Raw genomic sequence first — 27,194 nt, 5'->3', positions numbered from 1 at the left:
TACCCAGATGATCTCCCTCCAGGGAATTCAACAGCATATTTGTTAAGTTAATGCAAAAACTCCCTTTAGATTATTGTCTTTCATGCATCTCTTGGCCATTAAGACCTATACCTTGTTGTAGCCTACAAGCATTGGATTCTGTCCTAGCTCAGTCTCTTTGAGACTTCTACGGTGTCTCATTAAGCTTGTCATCCACTTTCTGCATTCAGCAGAGACTTGGATTTTCAGCTGTATCACTCAGCATATTTTTCAGTGCTCTTGAAAAATGCACTGTTTGTCAGGAAAAATAAATTATAGATCCCAGTTATTCAACTGCCTTCTTCACTGTTCTTTCCAGCCTGTCCAAAGCACAAGCCAAGACCTTGTTGCTCAGGGTTGCTCAGAACCTTGCTGTATTCCCAGCTGATGGGATTTTTGGCCACCATCATTCACTGTAGTAACATACAGACCATTACCAACTTCAGGAATACTCTGGTTTCTGTAAGATGCAAAATTGCTTTGAGAGTTAGCTTCTGATTTCCAAGGTATTGACATGGTAGCTACAGCAAGGTGAGAAGAGTAGTGCTCTGGTTGTGTAGAGCTCACTCTGCCAGAAGTCCTGATTTTGTGCCATCCAGGAAGAATACTCTTGTCTGCTGTCATCGTTGATGGGCTTTGACTTGCAGAAACAGGGAGTTTCATGTCTGTCTCATAGTTTATGGACTCACAAAGGAATGCTAGAAAGCACAGGGCTGCTCATGTGATCGTGATGCATTTGGACAAATACATCTGTGTAAGAATTCACTTAAGTTGTAGTGTAACATCCCAATCACAGTAGCTGCAAAATTATGGATATTTCAGATGTCTTAAGGTTTTTTTCACCTATCTTAAGGGTTTTTTTTGTTTTTTTATTTTTAAGCAAACAATCCTGTGAAAGCAGCACAGTTGTGGTAAGTGACTGCCTAAGTTCTCTCTACCTCTCAATTGCTCTTGTCAGGCAAAAGGGATTCTGAAGATCATTTCTGCATCAGGATTTGTTGACAAAAATTCTCAAGTGTGGGAGAATTGCTTTGGCATCTCTCATTATGCAGTACCAGATTCTTCTTGGGGACTGCATATGAGACTTCAAGTGCTTCCATTTTTTTTTTCTCTTTTTGTTTGAGATCAGACTAAAGTAAAGCATATTTCCTTCTGCTCATTGCTATTATGCTAACATATTATTTGTTCATGTTTCATAAATGTAAAATGAAGAAAATAATTCACCCCCTCTTTCTTGCACCCTGATTGCTCTGGTGTGTATCTCAAATAAAATATCAATATCCTTAAGAATATGAATTTTACTTCACTGTAATACCTCCCTGAAGAGTGGAATGCTAAGCTATAGGTAATTGTGACAGATGCATTGGTTCCATAAAACTATTTTTTTTTTCTTCCTCAGTGCTAAAACTACTCCTGAAGTCCATAACTTCCAGGTAAGAGCATAATAGCTGTTGAGGAGAATATTGCCATTTTCTTATTTATTAGTAAATATTTTTGCTCTCTGCAATTAGTACAGCTGTTTTGCTTTTTGCTTACCTTTCCTTATTCTGAGGTGAGGTTCTCTGAGGTCTTTCAGAAATAAGCAGCATCACACTAGGAGTTAAGGGGAAAGTGGAGGGACTCCTCTCTTTCTTCCCCTGTGATCTTGGGTGCTCTGCAATCCGAATATGCTCCATTTGCCACCCCCCTGCCCTGGCTTTCCCATCCCAGGTTAAAGCCTTTGGGACTGTGAATATGATGGACCCCAGGAGACTGCTCTGTGAGCAATGCTTTTTTCTAGAGCAGCATCTCACATTGGATGATCTGTGACAAGAAGTTCAAAGCTACAATTATCTCCCCCATCACAACACTTAAGGAGTTCATTGCTGGTCAAATGTGGAAGGGTTTTGTTTGTTTTTAATAAAAGGAAAAAGCTCCTTTATACGCTTAAGGGAAAAGCCTTACCTGGTTTTCATCTGTGATATTAGCAATTAGTGCTACTGAGAAAGCAATCTGTGCTTTCATCCAAACTGCATGCACGCATGAAAACTTAGTCTTAACACTTGTTTTTATTAAAAGTCTCAGTAGTGATTTTGTTTCCATGTTTCTTCTCAAGATGACATGGATATGAGAGAGAAATGCTGTCACCAAAGACAGGTGACCTTCTGAAGACTGCTATTATAATAGTAACCTTTCTCACTCTACACCTTTGATTAAAGCTGACATTCTTTTGATGTGCTCTCTATGAGAAGCACTAGATGTGCCAGGTTGTCTCTCAAGCAGAAAAGCAATTTTCTTTGCATTTTCCCATCAGTGTTTCCCAACAAGCAAGTTCCTCACCAAGAGGTCGCATGTATATGCTAAATGGCATGGGAGAACATCTGAAACAGTGGGATTTCTAGGGCTCACAGGGAGCTTATTCCTCGTGGCCCCAGAAAAACAAAAAGTTAATAGGGATTTTTTATATTATTTCATTAACTACCTTCAATGTTTTTACTTGCAGCCACAGTATCATCCTAATATACATCCTGCTCAGCCACACTGGCATCCACATACACCTGTGAACGTAAGGTAAGCGGTCTTCATGAAAAAGATGATTACTTCTTTCTTTATCTTAATCTGTTGGCTTGAAGCTTTGGTGGATGTATTGAGCGATGTTCTGCGCATGAAAAGCAAACATAAGTTAGAAACATGTGATGTAGAGGCAGTATTAAGTAACTTCTATTTGGAATGTCCTAATCTCCTAGGTGAAAATTTTTTTCGGGTGACTTTTAATTCAGAATTTGAAATACAACTTCAGTGTGTTATCCATAGAAAGTGTGTTGGATGGGGAAGACACTCAGTAGCTTCAATGAAACTAACTGCAATTTGATCAGTATTTAATCTCTTAAGACAAAGAAGAAACTCATTTTAGGGTACAGTTATGAGTTAACAGATTCTTGCATTGCAGCACTTTTTCATATTTTGTAGAAATGATTATGGAAAAATAACATGTACACAGAACAGTGTATCAGTTGCTTTACAGGTAATTAGCATTAGTGAAGTTATAACATTGAGTTTTTGAGAACTGTTCCACAAAAATATACCTGTATGTGCTATTGTGCAGTCTTCTTGTATAGTATTTTTTTAACGAGTAATGAGAGAAATTGAGTGAAAAGTAATTTTGGAAGAAGTTCAGTCCAAGTTAGAACTGGCATGGTGGAATGCACAGTGGAGGCACACACCTGCTGGTGGATGTGTGTCCATGCGTGTACATGCAATAAAACTCAGCTGCTATTTTATCTTAATATAAAGTATCCTTTTTTAGGTTACTTATTTTTTTAGACAAATAATTACTGTCTTGTCTGAAACATACCAATACCCTAATCTTCATTCCTATTATTCTCACATTTTTATGTTCTTAGATCAGAATAGGTAGACTGCATTCTTAGCATAGGCAGGCTCTGGAGATGAGGCTGAGATTGGTCTGAGAATGCAGGAAAAAGGCAAATATGTTCTAAGAAATATGTACTAGGTAGAGAAGCAGACATACTTATTGTCATCTCAAAATTCCTATCATGCAGCATAAAGCAGATACTAAACTTACTCTAGAAACAGCGACTGTTTAAATTGGGTAATTAACTTTGGCTGTACTTCATGTTCAAGATTCTTCCTCTTTTTAGGGTTTACTAGTCCATTCGTGTGTGTGTATGATTTAAAATGTACAATTTCACATTACAAAAAAAGTGGTTGCCAAGAGAGGTTAATGATTTTATAAATAATTTGAGGTTTTGCTGAAATTTTTCTAAAGATTTCTTCACTTATGTTAAATAAATAGTCAAATAGTTCACCCTGGAGCAGAGCGATACTGAAATAAGCACAATAATGTATTGTAATGTATGTAGACAACCTCCCCTTTCAGCCTCTCTGCTGCCTGGGCAAACATTAACGTCAGTGAAATATGAACAGTGGCTTTTTTTATAGCCAGGCTTGTAAATCTTAAAAACATACTTAAAAGCTCAGTCATGCAAGTTCAGTAGAAAAAGGTGCTCAGAATTTTTGTCCCAGTCAGGTAGCAGTCGCAATGGAAGAGCTGAATGTTTCACATCTTGGATAGGCTGATTGGATAAACCACAGGTGCATGAAATTCTTTCTGCTGGGCGTACAAGTCTGGAATGGGCCAAGGGCTGAAATGAAACTACCTGTGCAATACCTGTTATATACGTGGGCTTTTTTTTAATCTTTTATTAAATAATACGTGGGATTGAGTCTCAGTCTTCTTAGTAAATCATTTCAGTGAAATTATTTGTTTGCTGTTCACTTAATGTTCAGTCATCTGAGAAAATTCATTCCAATTAACAGTTGTCATTCTATAACTTCAGAGTATCTAAAAAAAAAATTCAAGTCTAAACCTGCCTATATTTCTGCTAGGATAAAAAAAATTACCAACATAAAAAGTGCAGCTTCAGTTTGGTAATAAGGAATCTTGAGTATTGTGGTTTCCTATATAGTGTTCAGAATTTTTATTTATTTATTCCCCTCCCTACAGTGGTTCAGAAGATACTGTAGGAGTGGTTGACGTTAGTATCTCCAAGCAGCAAGAAATAATGAACAAATAAGGAAAAAAAAATTCCTCTTAGTACTTTTGCAAGTTTCACTACGTAGTCACCGAGAAATACCTGTACTAACTGTAAGCTCTAGGTGTTCGTCTCAACAAAATGTGACCGTAACTTACAGGCTGCTTCAGAGTAATCAGCTGCAGCACTGCTGAAGGAGCAGCAATACTTACAGAAGAGTAATTTTCATTCTTGATAGGATTGGCTTTCTTAATTTTTCAGGCCTTAGGGATGCATTTTCATGAGCTCAACTTTTTGTATGATCTGATTTATTTTACTTGTTTGTTGTCCACGTTTAGTTTGCCCATGGCCTGCTCCTCCCTCCCCACCGTCCCTCTGGGATTCGGAGCATTGATGCAGGACACTTGTCTACAACACTTGAAAACTCAGGGGGTTTTTCATGACTGAGCTCTGACTCAAAGGCTTTTGAAATCAGCCAAAAGATTCCCAGCTGCTTCAGTGGCTTCTGCATCAGACCTGTAGGTCTGCCACCATTTCCTTTCCTGACTGATAGCTGTCCTTCACACCATATGCATGCTCAGCACTTGCTGTATGAACTCATGTTACTGTGTAGCTCTCATAAGTTTGCTTCCATCTCTCACTAACCAATAACTGTACAAATGGTACAGGCCACCCTATCATGATGACAGGCCATATTGGAAACCCCCCCCAAGTGGAGAGGACAGCAATTTACGCTATATCCAGGAGCAGAACCAGAAGAATTTAGGAGGAGTCCAAAGTATGCTGTACCAAGATAAACTCATGACGACCCTCTGAAAAGCAGTCATCTTCATTTCACCTGCCATCTTAGACGATCATTGCATTCCATGGTCCTTGTCTGTCTGCAGTATGTGTACTGTGCATAAAGTGTGTGTCTTTGTATGTACGTCCATCCTTGTTTAGTGTTCGTGGACATTCTTGGGAAAAGTGTTTTCCATATCTTTGTAAAAAATCTTGAAAAACTTCTTGTGAAAGCTGGTAAGAATTTTCAGTGCACCAAGACCAGAAATATTTCTGAGGATTTACATTCTACTTTCTGAGGATTTACTTTCAAACCTGTGACCCTCTGCCCGCTGTTGAAGATCAGCCGTTTGTGCCTTAGTTATTTTTACTATCTTGTTTCTTTTGAGTCAAATTAATAGATGAAGATGAACCTTTGTTTTTTAGTTGACATGCAAATAGGAGATTGGAGGGAGGAAAAAACAGAATTCACATTGGCAATCAAAGTGGCTTGTGGACCACCAGCAAAGGGAGCCTACTGAATTAGTCATAGGTCGGGTGTCATTTGTTTTTAATTTTCGTGTTCTGCAGCAAAATAGAGGTGCTTGCATAACTTCAAAAACAAGTATAGGGAAAGAACACTATCGTAAACTTCATGGAGTTTGTGTGTTCCTTTTTTGACTTACTGATTATACGGATAGCATCCCCTGAAACCATACCTGCTGCTATAAAGGCAAGAATGTTAAAAACGAATCCTTGCTAACAGGGTGCTGCTGTCATCTTATTTTTAATGTGATTATGGAAGTGAACTATACAATCGCATAAAACTACCTACTGATAACTTTTCTCTGAGTGGATTCAAAAACAGCTCATGATCGGTATACTACCAGATGAGGACAATCTAGTGAAATAGCTCTATTTTTTTAAGTTAGACATTTGCAAAGTTGAATGTATATTTTACAAACCTAGGTCTTTGAATAGGCTTGGCTGATATTTTGATCACTTGTTCATTTATTTTTTTTAAACTGGAAATCATAGTGCCATCTTCATTCATGCATTTGTTTTAATTAGGACTTAGATCTGTGGTCTCTCCTAAGTTGTTGGAATGAATGGATCTTCATTTGCGATATTTTTAAAATGAAGTCATTTTTAACTTGATTTTGATAAATATACATTTATAAACAGCTATAACCGTGAATTTTTTCAGAGCAAATTTGATAGTGTATAACTTTTTGTGAAATATATTTGTTTACAAATGCTATCTTTTAATATTTGTTTTGATCTTTTCTGTTTGTGCTAAGTAAAAATAAAAATTTTCAATCTTCTTAATTCTGGTTATGATGCATTGTGTATTTTTGAAAGTTTTTGGGGGAGGGTGTGTAGGTATGGTACACCTTGTGCCTGTTTTGCCCTGGAGTCCCTAATGCTGTGCTGGATCCACATCTTCAGTGTAGTCTGTAGAGGGGGGGAAAAACAATAAAGCAAGTGTGCACTGAGACGTGAAAGTCCCAGAGTAAGCCTAAGGTGGGTAATCACAGAGGCTGACTTCAGCTTCCCCAGGCTAATCTTCCTCTGTGTCAGCAGCATTTTGTTTGGGAAAGGAAGAAAGAAACTTTGTTGGAGCCATTGCAACAAGAGCCTAATTAAAGTGCTACTCTGAATGCCCTCTGGAAGAGGATTTTTTTGGATAGTCACGTTGAAGTGGAACATCGTTGCTTCACAATTCACACGCCCACGTTCATAACACAGCATCGTTCTTGTCATACAACTTCATGGGCTTCTGTGTGGTCCGTTGTCAGTGTTCCTCCTCATCGTATGTTGTCATCTGTGGTTTGGTTTATTGCTGAAGGTGCACTGAACGTGAGGGATCTCCCTGAGCGGCCTCTAGAAAAGACAGCACAAGGTGTAACTAGTTCTTAAATGTTAAAATGCCTCGTACAGGAGCACACAGGTGAAGAACAACCTGGGGGATTTGCGTGTTCTGCTGTTTGTGTGTGTCACCTGGAGGGAAGCACTTGTCATTCTGCTTTGCTGGAGAAGCAGCTCATGCATTCTGTGCTCCCCTTCCACTTTTTCACCCCACATCCTCCTTGCTGTCTGCAGAAATCAGCACAGTCACCGAGCGATCAGATAGGTAAGAAGAGATCATTTTCTCTGTCCTTTCTTGCTCTAGTCTTAGTTGGCTTCTTGTAGCAAATGGGCTGGGGTGCGGTTGGGAAAAGAGAATGTTTCTACCTCTTTCCTCTGTGCCCCACCTGTGCAGATTATGTTATCTGAACAAAGATGGATACAGATGCCCCTGCACTAGGTAGTATAAATAAGTTGCTTGAAATTTAAAAGCAAATTTGGGGCTGAGGAGCATCCTAAAATTAGCACACTCGTTACTTACAAAGTATTGTTTTTAACAAGTGACTAATACAGACCTTGTGATGTCAGGAATACTATTTTGTCTTTGAAGCAACACAAAACACTGCACATGAAAACCAAATTACGTGGGTAGAGGGGAGAGAGAAAAAAGGTAGAAAATTCTTGGTTAATTCAGCTTTTAAATATAGTAGCACCTTTTGTTTAAAAATAAAATATTGGGAAAGCTCTGGCAATATAAATCTATACTACATCCTAGGTTCATGCTGCTACAGGAAGCCCCTGGTAGTTTATAGGAACACAAACTCAATACAGGGACTTCAATAGCCCTGGCATGTTAGTGTTTGTATGTTGTGTTGAATTATTTTAACTAGGAGTTCCTCATGAGGAAATGCCACATGATTTTTACCAGAGAGCATGCTATGCAGTCATTCTAGATACAGAGAAATTAACACATTTTGGATGTGTTCTAACTATACAGGGAAGTTTAAAAAAAGTCCTTGCAAACTGCCTGAAGGAGATACCACCTTCTGAATCCACATGAAGCACATTCACTGGGATACCTCTTGAATGGTGTGTGAAAAGTTTCCCCACCCTGTTCTAAAGTCTGTTCATCGTGCAAGTCTAAAATCTTCTTTTTACAAGTCCAGCATACACTTAGAAACTCTTCTGTAATCTGATTACAGATGACAAACACTATCCTCGCATCATCTTAAGGGAGTGGGGGTCTGTGTCTGTGAGTACGGTGCTAGGATCTGAGAAGTTACACTAATCTGAAGTCCTGCCTGTAATTGGCTTCATTGTTCCCCACACAGGAGAATTGCTTGATACATCTTGGCTGAGGGTATCTTCAGACCTTTTCTGTGCATACCTTCCTGTGGTGTTTGATAAAGCTGGAAATCAGCTCTTCCCCAGCAGAGCTCAGGACTGGCCTCCCATTCTGTGTATTCCGATTTACAGTGGTGTTACTTTTGTTCTGTAATAAGTCTGTAATCCTGTGTCCTCTCCCCCAGGAACTGGTGGGCTAATGGAAAAGCTGGCGATACCACATCTGTAACTTGGGCTGAAATATATCACTCTTCAGCCCCAGCTGGGCCCTGGCATGCAAACTAATGACTAATATTGAATACTGAAGCATGATACTGAAATACAATGAAATACAATGCTGAAAGAGTTGGCACTTTTGGTAAATTGTCTTAGTGTGGGCTTTTTCTATAAACTTTCATTTTCAGCTATTTTTCTCTTGCTGATGTGAGTCACAGGCAAAGTGAACAAAAGGATCAGGGTTGGTAATGCATTTCCAAAGCTGGGAATCAGGCGTTTGCACACTTAAGGAAAAGAATCGACAGACCCTTTTATCAGTGAACCCATACGCAAATGGACCAAAAAGAGGATTGCTTTCTTACATTGTGGATGGGAACAAAGCATATATTATGGCTTTGTGATGCAAAACATCATTTTTTATCTTCCTTCTGGGTGAGTGTTGCAGAAGACATTTCTTCAGCCTGCAAGAGAAAAAGTGTTAGATCTTGCAAGTAATTTTGAAAATGGAACTTCAGCTGCTTGCAAGGAATTAGTTGGGGAGCATCTTAAAACAGGGAAAAAAATGAAATGGAGTATATCACTTGCTTCTCAGTCATCAAATTTGGCTAAATGGAGCCCTCTGAGAGTGAGAAGGAGACAGTAGAGTGCCGCAATCTTCTATTTTCAGAGGAGATTTTTCACCAGTCATTCCAGATTGTGTATCGAGCAGGCAGGCTACTACTACCTAGTTCGAAGAAGAGAAGTTTCAGTGCGTATCCATCTAACCTGATGCACAAGATCTCTGCAAAGACTGTTGATGATGAGTAGTTTTCCTCGTACTTTGCAAAGGAGAGTTAAGGAAAACCAACTTGTAGGGGAACACTGTCACTACAGCATTGCTAATGGTAGCCAAAGAGACTGGCCAAGCCAGAGCTGCTACAGACCAGCTGGCACTAACAGACATAAAATAGGAACTGTATTTTTTGCAATTGGTCTCAGACTGTGTGTGTTGTGCTTTGGAAAGGGACAGATCCACCAGGAACCTCACTTGTTTTGTTAAGACGCTGCTAGCCAAGAATCTCTTTTGAGAACCAGCTTGAAGTCGCACTCTGCTCATCAAGCCTCTGCGCCGTAACCCAACTTATGCAGCAGTGTAAGGATCAAGATTTCATAGCATTTCAGGATAAAGACTTTTTCCTGCTTTACTTTCAGACTGGAAATTACTGGAAAATGATAGTGCTGTTAGATGTGCCCCCAAGTTTTAGTGTTGAAGAACCTGCAGGAAAATAGGTCCTCCTTTCTCAGCTGGCAGCAGGCACATAGATCCAAATTCTGGACAAAAACAATACTCCTTGAAGTAGATAAGAAAAAGCATTATGTAAAGGGACATGATTTGGTGCTAGACTTTGGTTATGGTTGGATTTTATGATCTTGAGGGTCTCTTCCAACCAAAATCGTTCTATGACTGCATCTTTGTCTCTTGCATTACAAGAATACATTGCAAAGCAGTGTGTGATAATAATTAAGGCCTTGTTCAGCTTCCCTTGTTTTCCATGTACTGTTCTACCTTGAAGTGACTGGCCAGACAGGCTTCCTTTCTGAGTTCATGTGCCGTTGCTCTTGTTGTCAATGTGTCACAAAAAGAAAAAAAACCAAGCAGATAAAAACTTGATTCAGCTGGAGTTCCTCCCTTGCTATGAGTCACCTTCAGTAATAAAGCTTCTGCAGACTAAATGCTGTTCTCAACTACTTACTAATGACTGTTTCCTGACTGTCCTTTAAAGCAAAGCAACTTGTTTTCAAACAGTTGGTTTCACAAACAGTAATCTGAATTTTGCTGAAAAATACACAAATAAGCTGCTTCACTTTGCACTGTCCACTGCATGTATTAGTAGGCCACTGCAGAAAATGCAAGCATGTCTGTAAAAACTTGCATATTGCTTTTAATTTCAGCTTGTAATAACCTTCAATTTTGAACTAGAGGGAAACATCATGTTTAAAAAAACTAGAGAGTCTCCCATCCAACTTTCCTAAAGATGGTGACTTTTTTTTTTTCAGATAGAGCCTTGGCAGACTTGGTACAGGGGCAAGATTGGTGAAGTTGAGAGGTTCCACCAGCCTGGTATCTTAGACTAAATGTGACTTCTTTGTTTTATATTTCTGGAATAATGGCTTTCTCTTGCCTCTGTGGGACTGCTTCTTTTGGTTTGATGGTGTCTTATTTTCCATGATCTGTGGCATGTATATTTTCAGAAGAAATACATTTCATTTTCTCTCTGGCAGAAGCAGCATTCGTGATGACATCGCATTTTCTGAGAACTGAGGAAAATTCCAATTTAAAAATAAGATAAATATTGGGATGAGACTGTTGGGGAACCAGTGGAAATGCCCCTGGGCTTCCATTTTCAAATTACCACCACCATTACATTTCCACTTTTGATTAGTTTTTATACTTTCTGTCTTCTAAGTTTGTAAAGTGCTTGGTTTTCTTTTCCCTTTTCCTATTCCTTTTTCTTGTAGTAGTATGACCTTTTGCTACCAACTGTGAAAGAGTAAAACCTCCAAGAATAGATGTTTCAAACAGGAACAGAAAACCTGTAGTTCTAGGCTTAGCAATGTCATATGTTGAAAGATTATAAAAACCAATTTATTTTTTTTTAAATGAGGCAATGAAAAACATCTTTTACTTCCTGCATTCTGAAGATGAAAGAAGTAGCCACACCTAATTAGTAGTAGGAGTTAATGATATATGGTACAATTTAAACTCCAGTTTAGAAGCTAGTTCCACCCCCCTCCCCCTGGTCCTCCCTCCATACCCGCTCCCCCCCTACACTAAACCCATAGAAATCTGTGCTGGAATTATAATTGCAACAGTTTACCTGCCATTACAAATCTCTGCAACTTTGAGATCCTTAGAGAAATAGAAATACAAAACGTTACTACATCTCCAGTGCCTTCGAAATTATATAATGATGTAGCAATGAACTCACTAGCTAAACAGATGACAAAGTAGCTGTATTCCTTTTTTCACCTCCAGGGGCCAAGGAACTGTGAGGCCTCAGTGGTTTCCCTGAGCTGAGTCTTTCTCATCAGTAGGAGCTCAGAAAAGAAAATGGGCCAGGGACACAAAAAGCTCAAGTAGGTGGTTTAGGAGTAGCAGAGTTTTACAGTGGAACATGTAATGAGAGGAACTTGAAAAGGACAAGCAGTGAAGTCTACTAGACCTTTAAGATCATCAAGTCCAAGCATAACCTAACTCTATCACTAAACCATGTCCCTGAGAACCTCATCTATACATCTTTTAAGCACCTCCAGGGATGGTGACTCCACCATTTCCCTGGGCAGCCTGTTCCAATGCTTCACAATCCTTTCTACGAAGAAATTTTTCCTGATGTCCAATCTGAACCTTCCTTGGCACAACTTGAGGAAAGAGGCAAGGGAACTTTTAGACTTCAGTGTCTGTGTCTTCAGCGCCCAGAGCTCACTGAATCGATAAACCAGGCTGATTTGAAGCAAGTCTTCAAGGAACTTGAATGTAAAACTGCTTCTGTATGAAAATTTTGAGCCCAGGAGGGCTCTGTTTGTTATAATTGATTTTCAGGTTCTACTATTGTATTTAATGTGTCTCTCTCCTTTGCAATTTCTGACTTTAAAAAGAAGTGTGAACATTGTTTCTTGCTGTAACTCAGATGAGTTGCCCAAGTGTTGCAGTGAGAACAGAGATAGGACAGGTTGCAAGTTCGTAAATAAGAAAGCCCTTGCTGTGTTAAGTGATTGATTTTGTTGTAGTTCTACCTGTTAATATTGTCCTCTGAGCAACTAAGTGAAAAATTCTATCTTATTACTTGCTGTACATTGTACCTGTTCAGTGGTTTTACTGGTAACATGTTAAAAGGGCAAAAATCTATAAACTAAACTGAAGTCATTTTTGTAGCAATGGTGTCAGGTATGTTCATGCTGGACTTTAAAGTTACAGCAAATTACTGAAAATTCAGAAGACCATATATTTCTTTGTAAGGCATTTGCAACTTTCAGAATCTGCATACTTTAGAAGTATGAAATTTCTACAGTTTGATTAATTTATTGAAAAACTTTTTTTTCAAGGAATTTCAGCTTTTTTAGGGACAGAGATGGAAAGGAGAGTTTGTAAGACAGGAGCATGTTATTAAGGGAAGCCAAATCCAGTGGACTGGCTTTAAGGCAAAAGTGATTTAACCTTCCTAATCTGCTAGAAGTGAGGCTGCTATAGTTCCTGTTTTTGAGACCAGCCTGTAGAGTTGCTGAGCGTGTATTTCAGAGATGTAAATACACGTACACACATGCAGTCAGCCATGCAGAGCCTTTACCAGCACGCATGGACACAAACAGCAGCACACAAACGTGGGGCAGCACAGAGAGCTCAGAAGATGCCCTCAACTGAAGTGATCAGGGCTTGACCAGCCAAGCATGCCTACCAGCAGCTTGCCTACATGTGGCTGGTCCCTTCTGTCCCCCTCCTGTCCATTTTTCCATGCTTGTTCTTCCCTAATGCACACAGATTCTCCTGGTCCCTTCCTCTGTCTCCTCTCACCCCTGCTTTTTCCCCACATTACTCCCCTTTTTGCTAAGTCTGGGCTCAAATTTCCCAAGGCTACCTAGGTAGTTTGGACCTTATGTGATATTACTGATATGTTTTCCTGGGAAGTGCTGGCTTTGCAAGGTTGTCCTCACCAAAAAGTCCCCAATACTCCCCTTCAGTGCTCTGTGAATTTGGGCCATTTCTCATGTAGCTCTCCCATAACTACCTGTGAAATCTGGCAATCCTTTGGGGCACGCTTTGTAAAGTTTGTTAGCTGCTTATGCTTTCCTCTGTTATGTCCAGCAATTTATTCTGTCACATCCCGTGGTTTCTCATGTCCCCCTTTCAGCCTGGAGAAGAGGAGGCTAAGAGGAGACCCCATTGCAGTCTATATATTCCTCACAAGGGGAGAAGGAGAAGGAAGCAGGTGCTGAATTCTTCTCTTTAGTGACCAATAAAAGAACCCGAGGGAGTGGCAGGAATATGTCCCAGGGGAGGTTTAGGTTGGACATTAGGAAAAGGTTCTTCAGCCAGAGGGTCGTGGAGCATTGGAACAGGCTCCCCAGGGAGGTGTCACAGCCCCAAGCCTGACAGTGTTCAAGAAGGGACTGGACAACACCCTCAGAAACGTGGTGTGAAGTGGGGTTGTCATATACAGGGACAGGAGTTGGACTCGATGATCCTTGTGGGTCCCTTCCAACTCAGGACATTCTATGATTCTCTGTTAGCTAAGCCTGTGCCACCTTCTCTGCCTGCAGGCTTTGTCAGGCGTGTAATACTGAGGAAGGGAGAGCAGGACAGGGATGTGCTTAGCGTGGAGGACCTGAGTTGTTTAATGAGTTAAGTGGTAGAAATGGCTGTAGCTGGTGAGCAACCGAAGATCAGCAGCAGGCTGTCTTGGAGACCTAAGTTCCTCACTTGTTTTTGCTCCTATTTTAGACCTGAGTTAGCTTGCTTGGATTAGCCACTCAAGTTGTTTTGTTTCCCAAGGACAGGCATATGTTGTCTGCCTGTGACTGAATGGGGAAGGCAGCACTGACTTGGGGGAGGATTTAATCTGTTTTAGAAAACTTTGTGTCTGCTTTTCAGCATTTTTCTCATCTGCAAGGACATCTGGAACAATGAAAAATTTTGACAGGTGATTAAATATCATTAGCTATCATTGTCATTAATTAAAACTATTTGTAAATGAAGAAAAGCAAGTTTAGTTCCCCAGTGGGCATATTCTGCATTACAGTTTTGCAAGGCAGTATTTTTTTAACAATCTTTATGTAGATACGGTGAAATCTGTGAGGACAATGGCTTCGTCGAGTCATGATTTGTTTCTTAGTATTTTATTAAAACATGCTTTGCTACAGGCTCTTTTCTTCTCATGGAGAATTCCAGATTACGCTGCTTCAAAAGTTAGCTCAGCCTCTTGTAATGCAGGAAGCTGCTGCATATACTTTTATCTCCTACAGGAGAAATTTTCCCCGCTCCCATCACGATTTCTGGACCACTTGCCCATCATCATTTGCTCCTTCCTTCCAAGGCTGACTTGTCTATCTGGGAGAAGGCTGCTGGCTGCCTGCTCTGCTTTCGGAGGTGCCCCTAGGAAGGGATGGGCACTGCTGGTCATCCCTGTCAGCGGGGAGAGAAATCTGCAACACACCTTCCCAGGCCTTCCCTCAAGGAGGCAAATGGACCAGCTGTCTTGTGGTGTCAGGGCACAGCATGGAAGTGTAACAGTGCTGTCAGCTTTAGTTAGACCTCTCAAAGTTTAGTTAGCCAGTTCTGGCCGGCAGAGAGGTTATGTTTACATGGTGCTGGAAAAGTAAAAACAGCATAAGCTTGTTTTCAGTCATCCCAGTCCTCCTTGCCTTAGGAACACTCATTGCTTTTGTGTGTCTCAGTCCTTGCATGAAAAAATGAAGCTTCATCCTCTCTCTTTTCTAAGCAGTTCTCCTGCCATGGTCTGTGTTCCCTTCTTGTATAATGCTGAGTTCTCTAAAAGTCTTTTGCTTCAACCCAATGGTTCTGACCATTAGTTGATACTCATACAGAACACCACCTTCTTCCTACCCCCTGTTTCCTCTTCATTCCCCTCCACAGGGAAATTTCCAGAGTATGCAAAATTCCTAGGCTCTCTGTGCGACTTTATGTGCTCTAGCAACATAAAGGGTGTGTGAGATTCTAAACATGATTAAAGCAAGTTTGGCTAAAAATTCATTTGGGTTTGTTTGTTGTTATTTTTAACTACTTTTGAAGCGTGAGCAGAGAATAAACTCAAAGTTTGGGGTTTTTTATTGTTTTGGGTTTGGTTTTGTTTGTTGTTTGTTTTTGTGGGGTTTTTGTTTTGTTTTTTTTATTGTTTCCAAGGGGAGAGACTAAGCCCAAAACTTGTATGTTTGACTTAATATAGCTGTTCAGCCTCATCCCCTCGGCTGCCGCACTGAAGCTTCACACACATTGTCTGCTTTCTTAAGATTTCTGAGAGTCCTCCATGCATGCACTTGATTGAATACACATACATGTTAGCATACATTTTAACAGTTCCACTGACTGCCATTTTGGAGCACATCTAAAGCCCATTTCGATGTTGGGGAAGGTATTGTTGGGTGAAATGTCTCTTGTTAGGGAGTGACATGGTTGGGGGAGCCTCCCAACACATTCAGCACAAAGCCTGCAGCACAGGCTGGAGCTGCTGGAGGCCACACAAATAACCATCAGCCTTGGGCTGAGCTGCAGATGGAGGAGGATGGAGAGGTGTTATGGAGATGTTTGTATAAAGTTTGGGGTTTTTTAAATACTAGGAAATGGCAGTGGTTTGGTGCAGAAGCAGTGTTCAAAGCAAAGAATAGAAGCAGGTGTGGTAATCATTGAAGTTTGTTTATCGCAACCAGATCCAGAAGCCTGGGATTATTTTAAACCATTGTTCAGCTATAGCAGGAAGGGTCTAAGCTCAGTGCAGTCATCCAAGAGGCATCACAGTTTGAGGCTGCTTTTTGCTATTGCCCCACCAGCCTCCTCAAGGAAGAGAGAAGAGAGCCCTGCCACTTGCTCTCCAAGCGTAACTTCAGACAGGTGGGAGAGGACTACAAGAAAAGCATGGAAGAAGGGGACAAGGACAGGGTGCAGGACTAAGCCTGCTCTGGGACACGGGTGAAAGATGTTTATGCAGGTCTACATGGTTATGTTCTACAGGAGAATGAGGATGGCAGCTGGGAGGATGGCACAGAAAAGTGATTACTTAAAAAAAAAAATCTCTTGTCACTCACAGGTGATAGCAAAATGGGAGGTCCTCTCACACCAGGCCTGTCATGAATGAGAGAAAAGTCCTGAACAATTTATGATCTTAGCACATGAAAAAGTTTAGGATGCAGCTCAGGAGGAATGATAGTATGTTTGTTATGTAGGGGCAACCTGCTTCACAGCTGAGGTTGTGGGGGGTGGAAACCTGACCGGTTTAGGAAAGGATCTGGTATTCTTCAGGATCAGAAGTTGAACGAGCCAACAACTCCAGGCTATTTAGGAAAAAGCAAATATTAAGTTCAAGTGTGTTAACAGGAATTGATCCTGTAGGACATGGGAAGCAACCCTTCTTCTTTACAATGCATTTGCGAGGCCTCAACTGGAATGGGATGCCCAGTTCTGAGCACCACATGTCGGAGGTGGAGCAGGGGACAGTGGGGTGGATAGGAATGGCAATATGCATCAAATCCGTAGGAAACGTGACCTGTGAGGGATAACTGAAGAATTCAGGGTTCTTCAGACACTGAAGGGAGATGTGAAGAGCCATTTTCAAAAACACATGTTTCTGTAGCAACAAATAACTTGTTGACTGTGTCTGTGATGGATTGGAGAGGAAATACCTGGCTTAAATTGCAGTAAAGTAGACAGGATAAACAAAGAAAGTGTAGGCATGGTGAGGTGCTGAAATCAATTGCACAGGGAGGTCATGGAGTCTCTGCTAGTGAAGGTGTTAAAGATTCAGTTCAGCCAATCAGTTGGGGTAACATAGGCCTGCTTAGTTTGGTTTTGAGAGGAGAGGTGGATAATTCAGTCTTTTCAAATACCTTTCTGTTCCTCATTTTTCTGTGATCTCCTAACACTGTTATATGTGTGAGTTGTAGGCTAGAGGCATAGTTTGGTAAGGCAGCAAGTGGCTGAAGCACATAAAATGTAAGAATGTAAAGTGAAAATAGCATTTAAAGCAAAGGATAAGGAGTGTAAAATTAGGATAGAGGACTGGTAATGTAAATATTTTTTATTTAATTGGAAAAGTAATCAGGAGATATATTCTACTTGCACTGTTCTTCAATATGCTGCCTTTTTCATTAAAAGAAAGTAATTATGTGAGTTTAAGGCTAAAGGCAATCCTAAGTGTCTTGTGAACTTTGAGTGGCTTTTCTGAAGGTTCAGGCTTCAGTATCTGAAACCTCAGGAGTGCTTTGCCTGAGGGAGGGACAGAGAGTGAAGAAATGTTTTCTTCCTTTACATAATAGCCTGTAGGGCCCTGCTTCATTTTCCTTGAAGAACAGGAGTTGGTTGTCTAGGTAGCACCTGGAGCTTGTTGAGAAAACTACACAGGTAAATAACAGAGGAAAAAGGAAGCATGCAGGACAGCCAATTGACCATTAGAAGGTAAAACAAAGGTGTAACATTGGCCTACTAGGAGCGGCAAAAGACAAATACAAGAGAAAGGATGAAAACTGATACCTGTCCATGCATGTGCGTGTCTGAGAGCATTATGTGATGTCTGGGGAGCACGTATGAAAATGTGGAGGGCTTAGGATATGGTCGGAAATTTGGTTCATTTAAATTAGTGATTTATTTACATCAGTGGGTTGGGAAGGATATATGAGCATAACCTGTTCAGGTAAGCCAGATAGAAAAAAGTAATAGAAAAAAAAGTTAATGCAGAAAGATGTATTGAGGGGGAAAATCTCAAGTCTCTAGATTTAAGGCAGTGGAAGAACAGAAAAATAAGTGAAAAATAGATGTGACGTCACTGCCAAATAATGATGCCACCTTGTAGAAACCACACTAAGATGTCCAATGTGCCTCTAAATTATACAGTAGGGATTACACAGAATAGGGATTTGGACTACTAATGATATTTTTGTTTGGGTGCTGTCAGCTCTTCTAGTAAATTGGCTCTGGGGCTGCTGCAAGCCCGGTTGTTTATGATTATTCAGTAACTCATCAGTCTAACGGTAAATCTGTACAGAATTCTTAGGAGGGAGAGAGGGATGGTACGGGTACAAAAGTCTTCCTCACCCCAGCCCCATACCCATCAGAAGTGCAAGAGCTGACTGACCACTGAGATGAGTTTGCTTCAATATCTGACCATTGCTGTCCTCCTCAGAAGAGTCCAGGTGACCGCATCCATTTTTCAGATGGGCCAGCCGTTTCAATGTGGATTTCACTCGGAGTACGCTGCGTGGCCATTGACATCCTGACCTTTCAGTGCACATCTGAACATCAGCTTTGCTAGGCTACCTCTTTAGTTCTTTAGTCTCCCCGCATTTGACATCGTGTTAGCACTCTTCTCTGGACAGTCAAGAGATAAGTCTTGAGACTTTGGTGCATGTTCAACCTCATGCCAGAGGAGTTTTTGCTTATTCAGTTGCTCAGGTCATTCTGATTTTAGCATGGAAGCTACCCATAGCAACATAAGGAATCAATGTAAGGATTTGGTGTGATCTCATTCATTTTGAAAAGACCAGTCAAAAATCTGCTAAGCCAGCCTGCCAGCAGGTGAAATGAGTGCAACTCCAAGCATGTGGGGTTTTGTGTCTTGAAAAAAAAATTATTTGGAGACTAAAGAAAAAAGGATGTGCTGAGGCTAAAGCACAAAACTGATCTTATTTCCAATAAGGGTTTTAAACTGTGTGAACAAAATCAGTTATCCTCTCAGTCAAAAAATGTCACTTCAATGCAAAGAGCTTGGAGGGAGAATGCAGGAAAGCTGTTACAATTAGTATGCAATCTCATTAGCCTCTACCATTTCCCTCCAGTGGGCACTTTCTTGATATGATTATAACAGTGAAGATATAGTGCAGTTTCAAAAGACAGACCAGTCCTGGATTATCTGAGCTCACCAAAGGTGTCCCCTGTGGATCAGACCCCTATTTGTATTGTTTCCTTAAGGCAAATAAGGCATCAGAAGTGCCTTTATTGGCAGTCAGTGCTACGTGCCGGGAACCTGACAAGATTAATACACAGAACGTACCCCTCCCCACCTTCTGCTTTCAAAAAGTAACCAGTGTTATTCAATTACTACCCAGTCAGAAACCTCATGTTGTCAGAAGTTGTTACGAAGAAGACAGTGGTTATTAATGATGTACTGAGTTGCGTGCTTCAGCATATCTTTGGAAATGATACAGATGTGTTTATTTGCAGAAGACTGGTTAATTTTGCTTTGAATGAGTAAGTAATCTGCAGACAACATATGTAGCAAGTAGCTAGGTATAATTTATTCATTGTTCCTTTAATTATTCTGTTTGTCTTTATTCCATATTGTCAATTTTTCAGCTGCTCTTAGTAATAAAAGCAAACTGAAAACCCATGCAGCTGAAGATACAATTTCATTAGCGTTTTTCAAATGGGCAGGGGATTCATCTTTTCTTGGAATGAATTGATTTACTGCATCTACTGTCTAATGCAATATTATGGAATAAGTTAAAACCTCATAAAAATTTTAAGCACTCCTCTGAGAAAAGCACAGTCAAGTCATTTGCAGCATCCATACAGAGTTATCTCAGTCTTTTTCTAGAAATATCATTTCTAGAAATTCATCACTATTTCAGACAATAAACTGAAACAACATCAGTTAAAACTATTGACGAAAAACAACAGTGTCATTTGACACCTCCGAGTTAGAGATGATGAATTAAAATTTCAATGTGTTTCCATTTCTCCATATATTGTAGACTGACAACAGTTAATTTACCGGTTAATTTACCAGCACAGGTATGATTCCTTTTGACAAAGTGCTATTTTGTATGTTGTGACCTGTAAAACACTTCCTTGCCGATGGAATCTTTATCCATTTTTTCCAAAGTCATGGATTTTTTCATGCAGCTATTTGCACCATAAATTTGGAGGCCAGAACTTACTCAGGAATGTAAAGCTATTCTGGGACTGTTCCTTGGTCTGCTCTTCTGACAGTTTCACTTTAAAGGAGTTATTGTTTGCTGCCTGACCACTTCCCTATCCCAGGTGAAGTTGCAAATTCCTGCAGGACAAATTTGAATGCTTTTGAGAGTCGTATTCCATAAGTCAGTCAGAATTTGACTCAGTGTAAGAGTCTGGCAGAGATTCTATAGTGTGTAAAATAAAAATTAATTCTGATATTCAAGTAATGCCAAACAAGCAGAAGCATCCTTTTCCCTCACCTTATGAGTCTCCTGTTAACATAAAACTGTAAAGATTTGGGATATACCTCATTAAAAATTCTATTTACAAAGAGCTGTGCGTTTTTTTCCTAAGAAATATTGCACTCTGTCTCTCCAAAAGTACAATTTCTCTTACTGTTTACCTCTATAATTTGAACTGAATTTATTTTGTAGCTATCCCTTGAACAACAGTGATCTGCATCAGTTCAACATTGAGGAGAATGGTGGAGCACCATATACCACAAAAATGCCTGCAAGGCACCACCACCACCACCGTCATCACCACCACCACGCGAATTACGGTGCCCTTGCTCCGGACAGCAAAGACATTGTTTCTGGAGTTCCAAACCCAAACAGTAAGTCCACTGCCGTGAATGGCATCTCAGTGACTGTACTGCTTCCAGTTTTGTCTCTGGCAAGCAGGCAACAGAAAGGAAAACAGCACGTGTTTCAGTTTTTCTTGAAGAATATGCTTCCTGTTATTATTGTTTAGCTTTGTACCATGTGCAAATGAGACAAGATTTTCAAATTTCTGGCTTTGCTATGGGGTTGCGGGATTTAGTGTTAGATTGGTGTTCCATAGCTGAACAGATGCTCAATTAGTTACAGATACTGAGTCTCTGCCACTGGGCAGAGGGTATTTTTTCATTGTTAGAATTTATTTGTATAGTTTCACAAACCTGTCCTCATCCACTGTTGTCTTTTGCTGATCTGCCCAGCTGGCCTTCATCCATCATTGTTTCGATCTGACACTGGCTTTCGTGTCTGGGCACTAACAGCAGAAATTTTGGAGCACTGGGCAAACAGCATCTTGCTCTCCATTGGGGTACCGGGAACAATTCCTGCTCAGCTCCAGATATCCCGACTGGAGTATGCTTGCTTGCTCAATGAATAAATTTTTGGCATGTAGAAAGAAAAGATTAGGAAAATCTATCTGTTCCTGCTGCGACTTTAGGGATTTTGTGTGTAAGTCTCTGCTGCTAAATCTGTACAGGGCTTTTTAAAGGTACATAGTTCAGCTAAATGTTGGTAAGTTTACACAGGAACATCCCTGTCATTGAGCAATTCTATTTCTTGCTCTCCGAATTTATAATCTCTGCACTCTGCAGTGTGAGAGATGCTGAAGAATTTCAGAAGATGGGCAAAACAAGGTATGATCTACTATTTTCCTTGCCTCAAGGGGACAGCAAGTTCTGTGCCCGGTTTTTGCCGTTGTAATTGTAAATCACCCTGAGATAGGCATCCATTATGGAAACTTTTAGCCTGGGCAGTTAATCTGGCAACTTTTAAATTCCTGAAACCAGGATCTTGTAATGGGTGGTGCTGGGTGACCTTGACTGTAGGCTGTTCCACCTCAGCAGTAATGCACAGGCACCTACCTTGTACGGACGCTTTTAAAAAGACTTTGTTTCATAAACGAAGTGCATGGGGCTGGCATGGCGCACCGCCAGCAGCCATGGAGGCCCAGCTCCTACACCACCAATGGCTTCCTGCACTTCGGCCATGGTCTGTGGCAACCGGTGATGGCCAGGAGGGTGGCACAGACCACCCTGTTGTGTAGCTGCTGGCTGACTCGCCCTGGCCATGCACGTGCAGGGCCGTCAGAGAGCTGCCATGGGTGGCCACGGAGCTCTGGCGGCAGAGGGGTGCTGGGGAGGCTGAGCCAGGCAGCCTGGCCTGGGTTGTCAGCCTGGTGCAGCAGGAGGTGGTGACCTTTCTGGGGGGTGTGCCAGCCTGTGTTTTTCTTTCCCAAATTAGAGTTGAAGCATGCCAGGAAATTCAGTCAGAGCCAGCTATGCTGCTGCTGAGTCTCCCCACCCTGAGGCTGCACTGCTTTCCTACTCCTTCTTATTGGTGAAATAACCTTAGAAAATAATGGCAAACATCAGGATTAGTTCTGTTTGTGCCTGGCGAGTTTAAACGTGGGACCCAGGAGGCTGCATTCCCCCAGACATGGGGAGGGCAAGCTCTCTCCCCCAAGCCCCACACTGCTCATGGGGCACAGCCTTCCTGGCCTGCCTGGCATCTGCGATGCTCTGAAGGGGACTTTGGCAGCTGAGACATGCTCCTGGAGACAGATGTACCTTTCTCTTCACTATGTCTGCTTATTGGTGGTTCATGCTAGCTATTTGATTAGAGAATAGGGAATCAGCTCCGATTCCTGACATAGCCTAATGCCAGACCTGTGCCCACACACCTGGACAGAGGCACAAAGCAGGTGTCCCTTGAAGGGCCAGTTCCCAGTCAGACCTGGCGTGTTTACGCCATTGGAATGGTGGCAGTATAGATACGGCCACTTCCCTTAAAACAGAGTCAAAGTTATTTATTTGCAGTTTGAGGTGACACATTTGGGTGCCTTTTCAAGGTTGGTGCTCAGTGGGTATGGTTTGGTTTGTTTCAAACGCTGCTCAGGCTGTTTCAGCTGAGAACACTCTCTTGTGGACAGCCTGTGGAAAAGGTTCATAGTTTGTGTGTGTTGAGGGTTTTGATTGTGGGGTGACAATAAAACCATGGCAGATGTATTGTTAACCTCCACTCTCCCCTGCATTCCCCCTCCAGCCTCTCCCTCTCCCCTCTTCCCACTAAGGACAGGCAATTGGGAGGGAAAGAAGGGCAGAGAGAAGAGCGTTGGAAAAATTAAACATGTTTTACTAATGCTACTAATAAGAATAGAGAAAATAATACAAAATATACAAAGCCAATCTTGAAAATCCTGGCAACTGCAGAGCCGGCACCCGAAGTCCTGGATTGGACTCTGCAGCCAACCAGAGCTGGATTCAGTCTGTCACCAGGCCTCAGTTTGCAGGGACGACTAGCAAGGTCCTCTCCTAATGTCAGCCATAAGCAAAAGGGACGAGATCCTCATGATCTCCCACTTATATGAAGTATTCACATGAATGGGATGTTATACTCCATTGGTCAGTTTCTTGGTCACCTGTTTCTCGTTGCCCCTCTCATGAGAGGTGCGTCCATGCTTATCAATAACTTTCACATTCCATTGCTATGTTTACCAAAACATGTATCTGGTTCTCCAGGAAAATGCAGCTAATTTGAAGGCTTTAGCTGACAGGCAAATTCACTAAAAGAGAAACTTGTTTTTAACAAAACCAGGACAGTGTGCCAAAGGGGTTAGGAGCAAGCTGGCTGCCAGTCAGTTATCTAGGACAGCACACGTGGCAGAGTGCGTGGGACAAGAAAACATCAGGCAGAGAGGAGACGCTGTTCTGTGTCGGGAACCTGGGGACACAGGGGACAGATGTCTGGCTCCAGGCTCTGTGGAAAGACCACCGCTTGGACCATGTTTCTCCCTAACCCAGGGACACCCCTGGGGAAGAACATGCTTGTGACCACAATATCTCAAGTGGAAATGCCTGGAAAGTCAAAAGGTCTCATGGGGGAATATGCTGTCCTAGTGAAAACTCCCCCATGAGACTGACAGAGGTAGGACTGTGCACACCAGCACTTTAGTTTGGCTACCTTTTAGTTTTTAAAGTGACTACAGGCGGTTTGTTACTTATTCCAGTTCCTATGGACTGGACTCATCTCTGAGCTCTGAGCTGGTTTTTAATTCATCTGAAGGGGAACATGGAGTGACCTACTTTGTGTATCCAGCATTGGGGGTGAGACAAGGAAAAAGCATCTGCCTTTCCTCCAATTACACCTATTCTGATAAATGCCAAAATTCAAGCACAGTTTGCAGGACATGGGCAGGAGAGAGGGAAACAACAGTATGCCCAACCAAGGTTCCCTTTAAATACTAGTGCATGTTTCTCAGCAAACACACAGCCTGGGATTTTGTTACAGAAAACAAAACCGGGCCAGACCTGCCTGATTTTTCACATTCCAAGTAATTTGTCTACTTCAATTACTGGAAGAAGTGAAACCTGGCAAAACAAATCTGACGTGTGTGTTTATGAAGGCAGTTCAGCAGAAGATGTTGTTTTCCTGCATTCAGACTGATTATTGTATTTGCAATGCTGCCCTTCACCTCAAAGCTAACGTACACAGGTCGTATCTTTTTATGCAGCAGATCTTCCCCTGGTGTATTCACAGAATCCCAGTCCCAGGGACCACTGTATTCAACAGCAATTAGACTTACAGTGCCAGCACCGCCTCACAGAGAGAGTGAGCCACTTGCTAAGCCTAATTGGCATGGCAACATCGTGCGTGGATTACTAGGTGTATGTGAGCAGACCCACCGGCAGCAGCTGGGTCTGTCACTAAAAGCAGATGCCAACAAGTATGTGATGGACCTCACAGAGTTTTTGTGGTGGAACATGATGAATGAGAAGAGGGGGCCCAGCTTTCCTCTCGAATACTGGGCTGAGTTTGCAGGTTGTCACTTGCAAAAAAGGCATCCTTTAATCCTGAACTGCTCACTACAAAAGCCCTTGTGAAACCCTGAGCAGACAGTCGTGTAATACAGACTGAGTTTCAGGCTGAAAACAATGCTTTGAAAAATGATGGTGCTGCTAGATCCTTTCTTGAAATGAAAGCCTGGTTTTGCCAAGAGTTAAGCTGTCTCAGGAAATGTATGCCTTTTGCAGGACTTCAAGTTTTTGCCTTTTTTTTCAATCTGTTTTCGAGGTTGAGTTAAAAGGCTAAACTGGCTACCTTGTTTTCCACAGCTCTCCCTTTAAACAAAAAAACAGCTTAAAAGTCAGTTTTAAATGTTAGCAAACTTGTATAATTTAAAGAAGGCACTTTTCCCCCTCTATGTTCTTTCTCAACAGGAAAAGAGAATGACTGTGTTTCTTCAAACCCACCCCATCATCGTGTTTTATTTTACGGCTGTGCTAATTTATTCCCAGGTGTCACCGGGCAGTTTTGCAACCTCACATCCGTGGAAGCAGCTGTGATGTGAGAAATGCCGAACTCTGACTGCACTAATTTGTGATGAGAGACCACCAAGAGGAGGTCAATGCTGATATTGTAATCCCTTCTAGGACATTATTACCTCAGGGTCTGATAATGTTTCACCAATGCCAAAACCAGCTCTTTGCTTATATCCCTATAAGCTGGTTTTAGCAGTTTGTCTTTAGTCAGCAAAGCCCTTAATGTATATTTAAATAGCTGTAGAATCAGATCTTGAGTGAGTAATATTTAATATTCTTAGGACAGCTTAAGAATCTGATCCAAACAAAACCACTGTCAGTGCGAAGTTTTTATTGATTTCAGTGGGCTTTGAATCAGACTCCAGAGATTACCAAACTGTTCCCTACTGTTGCTACCTAGAATCCATGGCAAAAAGAAGAAAAACAGAAGGATGCAGGGATTTGTTAAATCATCACATGATGAAGCTCATTTTTCTCAGAGTACTTGGAAATATACCTATAAATGCCACACAGTCCCCAAGATGTTGGCAGAGACCTTTCAGGGTTGTCTCAAAAAATATTTTTCCTTGTCTTTCTGTGTCGGTGGTTTGCTCAAAATCTCTGTTGACAAAGCACAGCAAATTCCTGACAACAGTCTTAAGGAAGCTGGCATATAAATAAAGATATCTGAGAGAAGCCAAAAGCTATACTCTGATCTCTTTACACATCACATGTTCTGAGAGTGGCACCTTGGCTGCACAAATAATCCCTCTGGTGTCAATTGAGTTTTAGAATATACTGGGCGGGGGAGGGGTGTGTGGAGAGGGGTAGAGAGGGAAGTGTAAGGAAAAAAGCATGTAGCCCAAAGCTGGCAAAAGCCCTGCTGAAATGTAGGGATGGGAGAGAAGGAGGAGGGGGGAGAATTGTTTGCTAAATAGAAAAAGGAAAAAAAGATTTGACAGGCATAATTATGAAACATTTTATATGGTCTTACAGGGAAGATGGTTCGCTGACCTCTGTCTCTTCAAATGCAGCTGAGTGTCTTGCTCTGCCGTTCTTCTCTAGCCTCCCCTCAGACTGTGTTTTTTTCTTTCTTTCTTTTGGGCATCTTTCAGAGCTGAGCTCAGGACTTCCCCTTCTTTATGATGAAACCTCTCATCTGAAGAAAATAGAAACGGAGAGTGTGAAGGTAGTTGGACCATGGCCAGCCCTCCATGTCAGCATGAACAAGGTACAGCACATGCATATGTACTTTCACATATATATGCTAGAGAGCCCCTTTGTCACTTCATATTCAAAAGCTGCAGCTTTTTCATCTCCAATTCAAATCAACATTCATCTGCAATTGGCTTGCTTTTTAATCACCTCTCACCATCTCCTTGTGGGACTGGGGTTTGATTTTTAGATTTAGCATTTCCTTCAACTTTGCCTTTTAAAATTTCAGAAGCTGCTGCAACAATGTTATGATGTAGTTTTAGTTCAGTTGTGAAGAGTTAGTCATCTAGGCAGCCCAGAGCTGTAAAAAAATAACAACACTTTAAGTGATAAAAAAAAATATCTTGTTTTGCTACATGAGGAGTCTGTGTTATGCTTTAAACCCCCCCTGGCATCTGATGTTAGTGGGTGTTTTATGAGTGAGTTTTTGCAGGGGTGGCAGAACAACTGTGTCCCACTGTTTCAGCCACATATCAGAGGCCACCAGGTTGGTAGTTCCTTGTATCCATGTGAGGCAAAATCCACTTTG

The 27,194-nt window shown here is 41.4% G+C and overlaps 1 protein-coding gene and 1 long non-coding RNA gene across 11 annotated transcripts in view; one reads left to right on the top strand and one right to left on the bottom strand.

Annotated features, from left to right (window-relative positions):
* EPB41L4B (erythrocyte membrane protein band 4.1 like 4B) overlaps positions 1 to 27,194 on the top strand; it is a 186,624-nt gene that overhangs the window by 88,284 nt on the left and 71,146 nt on the right. For 9 of the 10 annotated variants that reach the window (XM_065052831.1, XM_065052830.1, XM_065052829.1 and 6 more), the window contains 5 exons: positions 899 to 929; positions 1,418 to 1,451; positions 2,501 to 2,568; positions 20,811 to 20,992; positions 26,566 to 26,681. In XM_065052831.1, coding sequence (XP_064908903.1) covers positions 899 to 929; positions 1,418 to 1,451; positions 2,501 to 2,568; positions 20,811 to 20,992; positions 26,566 to 26,681 — 431 coding nt within the window. Of the gene's footprint in view, positions 1 to 898; positions 930 to 1,417; positions 1,452 to 2,500; positions 2,569 to 5,221; positions 6,642 to 20,810; positions 20,993 to 26,565; positions 26,682 to 27,194 lie in introns of those variants that run through there. The other variant, XM_065052839.1, reaches the window with a different exon arrangement.
* Positions 6,776 to 26,573, bottom strand: LOC135578574 (uncharacterized). The gene is made up of 3 exons (XR_010470366.1): positions 26,445 to 26,573; positions 9,083 to 9,181; positions 6,776 to 7,196 (listed from the first exon to the last, which is right to left on the bottom strand). It is a non-coding gene; the product is annotated as an uncharacterized LOC135578574 (long non-coding RNA).

Source organism: Columba livia, chromosome 2 (assembly GCF_036013475.1).
Source record: "Columba livia isolate bColLiv1 breed racing homer chromosome 2, bColLiv1.pat.W.v2, whole genome shotgun sequence".
Lineage (NCBI taxonomy): Eukaryota > Metazoa > Chordata > Aves > Columbiformes > Columbidae > Columba > Columba livia.
This window is presented reverse-complemented; position numbering and strand designations above follow the sequence as displayed.